This window comes from Numenius arquata, chromosome 8 (genome assembly GCF_964106895.1).
Source record: "Numenius arquata chromosome 8, bNumArq3.hap1.1, whole genome shotgun sequence".
NCBI classification, from domain to species: domain Eukaryota; kingdom Metazoa; phylum Chordata; class Aves; order Charadriiformes; family Scolopacidae; genus Numenius; species Numenius arquata.
In genome coordinates this window covers 49,714,984-49,727,406 of record NC_133583.1, presented here as the reverse complement: position 1 = coordinate 49,727,406, position 12,423 = coordinate 49,714,984, and the positions used below count along the sequence as shown (strand labels likewise).

Sequence of the window (12,423 nt, the reverse complement as noted above, 5' to 3'; positions counted from 1 at the left end):
TTTCCTGCAGAGTTGCATTTGCCGCTGTCACAGGCGTATCATGCCATCCCCTTCACAGGCTGACTACACTCCATTTTAAAGCTACCTTGCTTTTTGCTCCCATGGTCCCTGCTGGGAGGCTCCCTCAGAGTACTCTTCCCCCATCAACGTTTAGAAGAAACCTTCCAGAGTACATGCCAAATTCCTGCTCAGTTGTTCTTTTGATTAAATTGTTTTTATTATGAGAAGCTTCATTTCCATAACACTGACAAGGAGTGTGCACTAGGGGGAGAAATCCTTACCCAATTTCAGCTATTACTGTGCAGGTTAAACCACGCCATGGCCATCAGCCTATGACAGACTATCCATTCCCCTTAACAGTTCGAGACTTTTCTGCATCTCAAGAATTCACCTTTCCTGAACAAAGATGATCAAAGGTGTATACTGTATTTCACCTGTATTTCATCTGAGGGAATACTGGGATTTTATTTAAGGTCACTAATTTTCCACAATGGGTGCTTTGTGTTACTATGAATGCATTTCCAGGGTTGTAACGTCTGTTGTTTCCGTATGAAGATTGCCTAGTTTATCAGAGAGGCTAAACAAGAACTTATAAACTTGTCTCTTTCCATTTCATACTGTCACCTCACTCTTATTGCTTTAGTGCTCATCCACTGCTATCTGCACAATATTTTAGTTCTCATTACAAAGCCTTTCTAATTCATCAACAGCAAACATGATAAGTAAATTCCTGCATTTTTTGCCTAGCTCGTTAATGAAAATATTTCCTACTTCCACCTGTGTTTCCATTAGTCATTCTGGCTTCACTCCTACGATCCAACACAAGCAAAACTAAAAACGCAGGCAAAATATTTGCTTAGTTTGAAGTCATACTTAGATGATCTTTAGCTTGTTCTCACTGCAGAGCAATCTATTTCTGGTTCTTGACTTTATAACTAATAAAAGCTTTTGTTGCTTTGATTTCTTTCATAAAGTCCAGCTCTGGTTTTTAGAAAGCTCACTTTGCCTTCCCAATTCCTGACACTGAGAACAGCCATTCTCACTGGCCAGCTTGTGCCTAGCCATTTTTGGTGCTGGACTGATTCACAGAGGAAGATGATGTCTTGAAAAATGTCCCCCAGGTTCTCTTCAACACACAGCAATGCAAAACGGCCACTGAGAATTGGTTTTTGTTACAGAGTTCAATCCTCTCACACTGTCCCAGAAATAAACAGGAGAGGAGCTGAGCTCCATCACAAACCATGGCCTCACAGTTTCTCAGACACAGCTTCTCTCCCTTCCAATCCTCCCTCTTTTGCAAGCACTTCTGCATTCCTAACCAACCATAGTAGCCTTCTAAACGCCTAAATATCTGAAATCAAATAGTGAGGGTAACCAGAGCACTTATAAATATCACAAACAACCTCTCCAGTCAACTCTGAGCACAAAGCTAGCTATTTATTCTGTTTTGCCTTTGGCAAACTGAAGCAGAAAAGCGACAGTGTCAAAGTCCACAACCACACTCCTTCCTCTTGCTTCACAGCCAGCTGGCTCCTTAACAGCCTTTAGTTTGCAAGTTTTGGCAAAAGCTTTTGGCAACCCAGGTTAATTAACTGTTCTTTGTCATACACTTCTCTACAGAATGGCCCAGACAGCCCCGATTAGCCAAACATGCTTTTCCTTAGTGTAGAGTGTCTAAATGTCTTGATCTTTTATAAATTCTACTTTCAGATGTTATTTCAACAACTTTTTTTGATTACAGCCAGCAACTCCCTGGAGTATTTTACCTTTCCAAAGTATAAGTAACATTATCTGCTACTATTCTGAAAGCTGGCACGGAAATACACAGTGCATTTTTGATAGCTCAGACATTTAATTTTTAAATTTCTTCTGAAAAAAAAAAAACACCACTTCATCAAATTACACAGAAAGTATTTTTGGCTCAGGAAGACCCTGAGCTGCAAAGAGCTAGAGTGCTCAGAGGGAAGTAAAAGGAAAGGAGAAAGGAAACATGGTGTATATTTACCCTATTCTTACTTCTCCTTGTGCACCTGCCCACAGCTATTCACCACAGAAGGCAACTGATCCAGTGCAGCTGCTCCTCTGCTCTTTAAAAAACCAGGAGACCAATCCATTTATCGTTCTAAGGGCTAAAAAGTGGCAGGAAGATACCCAGAGAAAAGTGCAGGGAGCATAGGGAACATGTGGCAATATTTGTGATACATTCTTCCAGACTCCAGAATTTGCTGCTTTATGATATCCTGAGCCAGAGATTTTAGCTACACCTTTGTGCAAAAAGGTACAATGTGAATTTGTCTGATTGTTTTTTCAAATGATTCACACTGCTGCCTCTTCCAGCATTTCTATAGAGGACTTCACAGTCACCAAGAGCACTTAACCATTGCTGCCAGATTAAAGAAGGCTTTTTCTCCAGCGCTGTCCAAGCTGTAAGTGAACTGATGCATAGAAGGACAAAAGACACAATACTGAGCACAGTTTGGACAGGAACTGACTTGTCAGACTGTTTCACATACATTCCTAGACAAGGAGCGTGCAATGGACCTAGTCTGCATGGATTTAAGGGAAGTACCTCCAGCCAAACCTACAGGAAATTAGTGAAAGTAATCTACGGACATTACTAGAAGAGGTCTCTCAATAGAAAACCTTAGCAGATTCTTACTTTTAATAGAAAACTCCTGAAACAAAAAATTAGGGATATTCCTGGAAGACCAACTTTAGAAATTAACCCACCTAATGTGACTGTTAGCAACCTTCCCCAAAAAGCTGGTTTAGATCCATTCAGTTTGTAAGAAGCATCAAGCCAAAAGAACTGCAATTCCCAGTCATCACACAGGAATAGTGAGCTGAACTAAGTGCGGTAAACTTAAGAGTATTCTTATGTGAAGAATAGCACATTTAGGGACTACTAAACAAACAAAATCCAATAAAAAACCCCTAAGGACTCATGAGCTGGAAGCAAAAGGGCATGAAAGACACAGGGATTTCTGCACTAACAATGCAATGCAATCATAGGGAAAGCTCATGTGATTCCTGGTCTATCAGATAGAGCATTTTACTTCAGAAGCAGGAAAGTATTAGCATTACTGAACAAGGCATAGATGAAACCACATTTACACCACTCTTATCAACTGTTTCAAGAAATATGAGGCTAAACTGTGAAAAACAAACAACTGTGGGGGGAAAAGAAGTGCTGTTAAGATAAATAAACAGAAGAGAAAGCCTGCCCTTACAAAAGGAGGCTGAAACATTGGCTTGCTTAACCTGCCAAAAGGAAGGTTACAAGGAGAAAGGCATTGTTCTTAAATATGTTTGTGCAATGCCAGACAAGGAGGATAAACTTAATTAAGGATAATAAAGTTACACAGGTCTAATTTGGTCTGAGTGAGTTTAGAAAGGAAGCAATGAAGCTCTGCGACAATCTTCCAAGCAGAGCAGAGGCACAAGATGTTTACACGGCTCTAAGGTAGACCACTGTAAATTTATAGAAAACATCATACGGCAAGTTTGGAATGATTTTGGAGTTATATCACAGACACCAAATTTCTGATATAAAATATAAATATATTCCAAATATAAAACATATTCTGTGAACTAACATCTCAAAAAGAATAGTGAAAACATCGGATCACCATGCAGTGTACATGTTTATGCTGTGTCTTAAGAATCCCATCCTCCAGGCTTTCTGCTGGTTATTGTGAAGGTTGCAATTCATAACTTGCATTTGGATTTTCTCATCCTGCCTTCAGTTTCCATCTCTAGCTATGACTAGCCACTAGTCACAGCTAGAGATGGAAAGTTAGGTAGTTTACTAGCACTCCTTGGGATACTTATACCCCTTGAGGTCCCTCTCAGTGGCTAGTTCTCACACTCCAGGTGCCATAATCTCTAGCGAGTTAGATGAGAGAACAGAACCATTGGATGGTTTTATGTTCTTCTATATTGGTCCTGACTCATCTAGCATTTTCACCCAACAATATTCTTTCTCGCTATTTCTTCCTTTGGAAAACTGTAGTTTGGAGGCATTAAATCTGTTGTCCTAAAGGGCTCAACTTTGTGTTAGTATTTTGGAGTGCATCTAAGCAAAGGACCAGAAAGGGATGAAAAAAGAAGTATAGAAGAAATTCCAATAAACTCTGCAAAGCCCCAAGTTCTGTGACTAGTTTCCCTGCAATTGTGGGGGCTCATTTCCAAGATACAGAGGGTCACAGTCTGTCTGTCCCTCTCCAGGCATTTACAGCCAAAGAGGATGAGCCTGGCAAGTGCAAAACTGCACAATACTGGACAGTCCTGCATCAGGCAAACAAAAACAAACAGGAGTCTGAAGAAACTGGCTCCTTCCTCCACAATACCAGCCACACTGCTGAGATGGCAGACACTGCACTTTGCTCTAAACAGTTGAGAACAGAGTCTTATCTGAGCCTCCAGCCCCCAACACAGCGCAGTCACCTTTTGTGATGTTGACCTCTCGGATGCTGTAGCCCTCGCGCAGCCGGACTGAGACAATGCTCACGAGGTCAGCGTGCACCTCCTTCTCGGTGTGCTTCTTCCTCCTCATTGCCAGAGCAGGGTTGCTGCTTGCAGACACCAGGTGCTCATTGAACAGTCTGTGCTGGGACACTGCAAAAGGCAGAAATGGGGTTTGTGAGGGAGCAACTCCCCTGCTCCTTGTCCCACAGCAAGAGTCCTCCCAAAGCGCTTTACAAAAGCCATCAGGAACACTCACTGGCCTGAAGAACACTGCACCCTTCAGCCACCACTTACATCCACTCCTGATTCTGCAACGCAGCAAACAGGTCCACTAGTGTGGCCAAGAGGCCTGGGAGAGGGGCAGGGTGGGGTGCCAGGCCCTGCTTCCTCTGGGACAGCCTTTGTGAGAAGGCACATGTTGGAGTTGCACATTTAGCCAAGACAGGGAGAAACTGCACGGCTGTTGCAATAGTCACACAGCAAGCTTTTCCCTGGGAAAACCCTGAAGTTCCCAGGTGCTTTCTAAAAGGCATCAGGATGTGGAAACCTTGAGTTTAAACCACTCACACCTGATCTTTTTAAGATTCAACATTTCTGAGTCCCAGGCCAGCTCTCTTCAAACTTGCCACTGTATGCGGCTTCTGCTGCCAAGTTACAGAAAGTGCAGATGGCACCAGCATATCACCAAAGTGTCAAAGGGTGTTTCCACGTTTTACTGGTAACTAATCTCTCCTGGCATACTCTCAGTCACTAACATTCACAAAATAAGAACAAGCAAGAGAGGCGTTTGGGACAGTTCTCAGGGGCCTAGTTTTTCAATCCAAACTGCCATTTGCAAGCCCAATTAGGACAAGCTCTCCAGAACGTCCCCATCTGCGAGCGAGCCAGTGTGCAGGAAAGGTTGGATGAGAGCTTCTTGCCCCCTCCAAGTTCCAACACAGGACGCCTAACTGCAGTTTGCTGAGTGAAGTCCACAGAAAAGGGTACGGTACAAAATGGGACATTAGTTTTCCACCCAATTCCTGGAATCAGGAAGGCACTCACAGATGAGGCTGCATGGCCCAACAGTGCCCGGAGTCTACAGGATGCATGGCACTCTGTGGGGTTGAAGATATTGAGCACCCTCAGGGCTCTCCTTCTCATACAGGCACAAGCATGCAACACTGCCCATAAGAGAAGGCAGCACTCTTGCCAAAGCACACAGACTGCTGCCTTTTCCTCGCCTCCATAATACTCAGAATGGCCTGGAGGGGACAAGGGAAAGTATCAGCATAACCAAGCCTGGGGCTGTCACCCCAAAGAGAGGTGCTGTAAGATATCCATCTGGCTGTCTGCTGGAAAGAGGACATGCACACTCCTCACCGCAATAGTATTCTGGATTCAGGGACTCCCCAGTACGTAGAAAGGAGTATAGCAGAAATGCCTTGTGATACACATTCAGATCCAGGCTCAGGGGATCCAGCTCAGGGCACGTGGAGAGGTAAGCACCAAAAGTGGCCATGGCAATGAATTTCATCAGTTCCACATTGGGAACATGCCCAAAGCTGCAATCGTACGAGTAGACACCGCCAACCTACAGGACAGATAAAGAAGATAGCTGAGAGGGTACAGCATTGGTGAGGACAAGGGAGAGAACCAGTAAAGGCCTCAGACAGGCAGGGAAGTCCCCTCTGGAGGTCAATGCTACTGATAGCAACTCACCTCCTTCCCTCTTGCAGGCAGCTGCCCGTACACTCATTGCCAACAGCAAACCTACCTGTACAAAGGAGCAGGCCACAGTGCCGCTGCGGAGCTGGTTGAGTAAGGTCTCGCACACAGCCACATCAGGGACACTAGTCACACCATCCGTAATTATTATTATGCCTGTAAAGAAGGCAGCATATTAGTGCATTCTCTGTCTCAACCAGATACCACTCTCCAGCTATATTCACCAGGGATAAAATTTAGGCAGGGCAAAAGTAGAAACGAAAATCCTGAGGTTGGTTTATAGCTTCCAAGGTGTTCTGGAGCTGTCAAACCTCCTGACTAGGTCCAGCAAAGCCCTCAGGATGGGCACAGCTCTGCACACCCTGGGCTGTTCTGAGCAGCAGTCATGGTTGTGCTTCCTCACAAACTCCCTAACACTGACACGTGGCACGTGGTGCAGTGTTGTTCTCCTCCCCACTCCCACCACCACAATTTGCCCACAGAGCACAGAGCAAAAGCAGCTGCTGAAATTTCATCCCTAACAGAAGGGCCCATGCACCAGCCCTTATAAAATTAATCTCAGCCTAAGGCAGGAGGAATACAACCTTTTGCAAACAACTGGGCAAACCTTAACCCAGAGGATGAAGCCAACCTGCGCTGGAGTTGGAGGGCAGCAGCTGCAGTGCTAGGATCCCCTGTCGGACCATGCTGACGAGGCCAACATCAGCAGTGACAACAGACACACTGGGCTTCCTCCCAGACGACTCCTGCATATCACCAGAGCTCTCTTGGCTCAGGGGTGACAAATCCACCTGGAAAAGTTAAAAAACAAAACAAAACAAAAAAACCCCACAAAGCCGCATGGGGCAGACTTCAGCCTAGCTCCAGTTCTCACTCTTCCGAACAGCCTTCAGTCTAGCCCATGGTACCATAGCCTTCAGTAGACTACACTTCTAGCTTTAATTTTCAGGTACTCTCAGAGTCCTGGTCACTTGGGACCCTTAGAACAGCTGGACAAGGCTGCTCAGGGGCAGAGAAAGGAGACAACATGCTCAGAGCTTTATTATAAGCTTACTTTGCACAAAAGGGGAAAGATGAAAAACTTTGGGGTCCCTAAAGCCCCTCTACAGAGCAAAGCAGTTTCCAACTAAAGAGATGATGAATACCTCTTTTTGTTGCCATTTAGTAGAAGCTGCAGCTATTCAGCATCTACTCAAGCAAAGCCCAGAAAAGCTGGAAAGGCAGACACAGCTATGTCTCATTTACAAAGTGCTGCAGCAGAGGGGGTAAGGAGCCTCTCAAGGACAAAGTCTAGTGCCTGTACATTTAACTCTGTTCAAACAGCACTCGTTATGCAGTGCTGATATAAGCAAATGCAGGTAGGCTTCTCCTGCATCTTCTATGAAAAACATCCCCCAGGCAAAGCCTGAAATTTGTATAATTACACTGGTAAGGAACCTACTGTATTTGCAGTCCCCTCATCTCCAGACAGCTCTGGCAGTTCAACCCTGTAATAAACTATTGCTTCATTTTCACTGCTAATACAGAGAATGGGCGAGACCCTCCCCTGCAAAGCTACTGATGATTGGAGCTGGGAAAAGAAAATTAGAACTAACTAAACTTCTGTTCTGCACAAATGGGAGCAGTCTGTGGCTTTGAGCAAAAAACCTGACTATCCATCGCTTCAATTTGCCAGATGCCTTAAATTCAGACACTTGTTGACAATGATACAGCTAACACAACTTCAAAAGTAAAAAAAGTTTCAGTCCCTGCCCTTGCCCTGGGGCCTCCCACCTCCACCCCACAGCCTGTGGCAGGACTCGCCAGTCCCTCTGGCCTGCAAGCGCGTCTCTTTCCCCCATTTGCATGAAAGAAGTTATAGGGTAGTTTACCATGAGAGAAATACTGCAGCAAGCAGGAATGCATACAAAGCACTGCAAAAACACCGGTTGGACACACTGGTAAAGGTATTTACTTCCTGCAATCTTCTTTCTGTTTCAGGACTGACAGTCCTGTCAAAGATATATTTCCATTCAAAGATATAAATTTCAGCTAAAATAGGAGATTTGAAACACTTCAGATATGCAACTGAAAAAGATCACCAGTAGCCTCTTGTTCATCTGATTTTGAGACTTTTTTTTTTTTTTGCACAAACTCTAATGCTAAACAAGGACTAAATAACCTCAGCCAGGCCAATAATGCCTTTGACTGCAAGAAGGGTGCCCACAGATCAGATTGTGACTGCCACATGAACATGGCAGTATTACAATGTAACATTCTTAATTTCCAAGATGAGGAGAGATGATCTTGATGAGAAATCCATAGACATTCTGAATCCCTACAGAATCTCGCTCTTAATTTCATACTAAGCTGTATTTTATAGTGCTATCATTAACTTGCTGATACCTACATCCGTGGCTACTAAACAGCATCTGCCACAGATGTAGCAGTAGAAGTATTAGAAGCTGCACCTGCTGTTTATTCAATTTCACGGTCATTTTTTGTAGTAACAAGGAAGTATTTTCATTAAAGAAATGTAACAGGGGCCAAGGGCATATTCACAGCTATTTATAGATTAACAATACGAGCATAATCACCTCTCCCACCATCTTCTTCAGAGACAATCCTACAGTTTGTCCCATGATGTACAAAAGGTCAGGCTGCTTTACCGCACAATAATCTTGGGGAAGGTAACCATTCTCATCAGTCCTTCTAAACACTTAGTGGTTCTGCTTTTCTCAGTGTTCATGTCTTATTACTGGATCCCACGAAGTAATCTTACATACTCCTTAGCTGTTCCTTCTCCAAACCTACACTGCTGTTCCTCTTGCCACCCCAGAGGGACCTCAGAGTGCAAGTCTCCAGGGAGCCAAGAGACCCCAACCACCTCTACCATCCTTACCTGCGGTTTGGGTTCATACTGTTGCTGGAGCATCTCTGCCACTTTGTTCTCAAAGGCACATAGCTGCGTGTAAACTTGGTTCAGAAAGGCCTCTCGCTTTGTCTCATCCAGCTGACAGCCCTGGAATAGTACCTGGCCCAAGGACACGCATGTCAGTCATCAAGTTAAGGTTTTATAGTACCAGCCCCTAAAATGGTACACAGGAACACAGTTCTGCATGGTGAAATTCAGACACATCCTTGACAAAGCACAGGCCTCTTCTCGCTATTCCTGCTCAGGGCCAACTGTCTGTGAGCAGCAGCACCTCATAGCACCCACAGTGCACTGGGCAGCAGACGGCCACATCACTCTTTGGGAAATCTCCTTCTTGGGGAGGAAATTTCTACTTCATTTGCCTTCTTCCAGGATAAGCAGTTGTAGGAGAAAGCAATGCGGGATCCCTGTTAGAAGCCATTAACTCTGGTCTGATGTCTCTAAGGAAGGCCTGTTTGTTCTAATCTAACTCACCTATAGACCAATCCAATTATCTTCCAGTAAGTGGCTGGATAAAGGAATAGCAAATTGAAATAAAGAAAGGAAAAAATTAGACTGGCCTTTACAAAAAAGTCTGAGTGATGCGACAGAGGGAGCCTGCCACCATAGAAACTCCCCAAGCTGATAGGCAGGACACCTGTGTTTACAGACGCCACCATTGTACAGGCAATCTCTGTCCACAACCAGGAGGCCAAGAAGATACAACGTGTATACAAAGAGCTCAACAGTCCGCTACGTTACCCACATTCCCTCAACCTCATATGGGCAAGACCTCACAGTGATATCAAAAAAGTAAACGATTACAATATTAACAGGCTTTCCTGGATGAGTGAGGCACATATATGCCTTTTTCTCCACCAAAGGAACATTAAGTTTATACAGCTGTACTCAGAGATTACAGTTCCTGGCCTCAAACAATAGGGAGATCCATAGAAGAAAAACGTAGCAACTCCAGAGTGCTCAATTTAGTGTAAATAGGGAAGATACTGAGGCAAAGCATGATGGCGTCTGCAGCATAGCTGGACAAGATGACACACAAAATATCATTGGCAAATGGAGAAACTCCTGCTATGCTTACTTTGGTAGGACCTAAAAATGGACCAAAGCGAGGGTCGCGCTCTTCAAGCACTGCACAGACCATTAAAGGCTGCAGCCTCACAGAAGGCCTGGGCAGAGGTGGGTGCAGGAGAGAGAGGCAGAGAACAAGCATAGACTAACAGGCTCATTCTGTTACCACCCACTGTCCCTGGTATTAGCAAAGGCATGAAATACACCACTGGAAACATGAAAATAATATGAAAACACTGTGAGGTGGAAAGGACCAATACAGGAAGGATAAACTTCAAAAATCACACTGGCACCATAAACCAGACATCTATTTACATCTATTTATTAAATAGACCTGCCCTGGTTCAAGTAAAACCTCATTGATAATCTCAATGCTGGTGCTGACTGCTCTCTCCAGCAAGGAGAAACATATTCATACGAGTGCAAAAAGAGAGCAAGGTTTGTAGGAAGAGGCAATTATCTTTGTATAAACCACTGCTACACAGTTGGAGCAGGAAGACAACCTTTTGGGCACACCAGCTCTTCTTGAATGCTTCAAGCTAACTGTAACAGGCCAAAAAGAATTAGCTAACAGAAATAAAAAAACAAAACAAAACAACCAACAAAACAAAAACAACAAACACACATTGAGCATGAGGGAAATATCCCGTGTCCCAACTTTGAGACTGCCTGTGGGCAGCATTCTCTGCTGGGCCCTGCTGTCCCGGGAGAAAACTCCGCTTCCTGCCCAGAAAGGAGAAGTTGCTCAAATACACTTCCCCACCACACGAGGCTACACATTTTAATGAGACAAGTCTGCAGTGTCACAGATAGCAGAGCCCAGCTACCACATGTCCCCACTTTCCTCTGTGTTCACCAGAAGCCCATACAGCAAGCTGCTCATGCGCTGAGCCATGCCAAGGGAGAGGCTTAGCATTACCTGATGGGACTGCAGGCCAATGATGGAGGAATACGCCTGGATGGTGACGAAGATCTCTGGCTGGTAGATAATGTCTGAACCAGGGATACGAAAGGGTCTTAACAATCCCACTAAGCATCGGGAAAGGGCATGGAACACTTCATCAAAAATTATCTCCCCTGTTGAGTCATCCTACGGAAACAGAGTAAGGGAACAACTTTTTCCATCTTCTAGGACTTCTAATCTTACTGCTGGTTGCCTCACCATGCACAGACAACAGCAAACATCCTTCTGCAATGGCAGTTGGATTCAAATGACAGCTCCCCATAAACAAAAGTGAAACATAGAGTGTTCAGCAGAGAAGTGAGATCTGCCATTAAGCTGCCTACCTAGGAGCACTGCATGCCTCCCTCCTGTGAAAAGCAAGACTTCTGCAATAGTTAAGAGAGGAATAAGCCTTCTCGGCAAACAGAAATGAGTCCAGCCTTTTAACGCAGAACACCCCAAAGAGGCAGTTTCTGCACTTACCACAATCCCTGTGGAAGGGCTCAGATCAAGTTCAATCACAAATCGGTACTGGCGGGCCAGGAAGGTGACCCGTGTAGAGGGCACAAGGAGATAGGGCCTGGGCTGGACGGGCTCGTCTGGCTGCCACCCATTAGGCAGGATGCTGAGAACATCAAGTTCATTTTCTGACTTTACCTACAAGAACATGTAAATGGTGAGAGAACATCAAGCCGAGCCAAAGGAAGAATCAGAGAAAGGAACTGGGTTAAAAACTCCTGCAGGGTCCAGCTGCTCATGAGTGGTGCAGAGCCAGCTTGCCACATCAGGCAGCAGTGACACCATCCAGCCCCGGGGCACCGACTCACCAGCTCGGGCTCGGGCACAGCCCAGATGACCTGATGGAGCCGGCTGAGGACCCAGGCGAGGCGCACGTTGCGGGAGATACGATAGTCTTTCTTCATCAGCAGGAAGACGTGCCCAGCCTCCTCCACCTGCAGCGGGAGCACAGCAGCCCAGGTCACCCCGGGGCTCCGCGGGCACCCCGGCCAGCACCCCTCGCCACTCACCCCCGGGCTGCTTCAGCCCCGCACTCCCCGTCTTCTCCCACAGGCCAGGCCAGGCCAGGCCAGCCCCCTGCTCCCCACCGCGGGCCTGTCCCCCGCACCGCAGCCACCGCTCACCTCGCTCCCGCCTCGGCTCCACGGTCACCCTACCCCCAGTCCAGCCCCAGTTCCCCCGGCCCTGTTCAGTCCTACCTCCGAGTCGGGCCTCTCGGCGGCCGCCATGTCTGGCGCAGCCCCGCCCCGCGCCCTCTCACCTCTGCCCTCGCGCCCGCCTGGCCCCGCCCCATCGCGGCGCGCGG

The 12,423-nt window shown here is 46.0% G+C and overlaps 1 protein-coding gene across 1 annotated transcript in view; it reads right to left on the bottom strand.

Annotated features, from left to right (window-relative positions):
- Positions 1–12,366, bottom strand: part of SZT2 (SZT2 subunit of KICSTOR complex) — a 61,369-nt gene extending 49,003 nt beyond the window's left edge. Inside the window, exons 1-9 of the mRNA XM_074152878.1 lie at positions 12,317–12,366; positions 11,927–12,052; positions 11,583–11,756; positions 11,076–11,246; positions 9,056–9,187; positions 6,806–6,965; positions 6,224–6,330; positions 5,830–6,040; positions 4,447–4,617 (exon numbers count right to left, since the gene is read on the bottom strand). Of these exons, the coding sequence (XP_074008979.1) occupies positions 4,447–4,617; positions 5,830–6,040; positions 6,224–6,330; positions 6,806–6,965; positions 9,056–9,187; positions 11,076–11,246; positions 11,583–11,756; positions 11,927–12,052; positions 12,317–12,346 (1,282 nt within the window). The 5' untranslated portion in view covers positions 12,347–12,366. The remainder of the gene's footprint in view (positions 1–4,446; positions 4,618–5,829; positions 6,041–6,223; positions 6,331–6,805; positions 6,966–9,055; positions 9,188–11,075; positions 11,247–11,582; positions 11,757–11,926; positions 12,053–12,316) is intronic.
- Between the last annotated feature and the right edge of the window lie 57 nt (positions 12,367–12,423).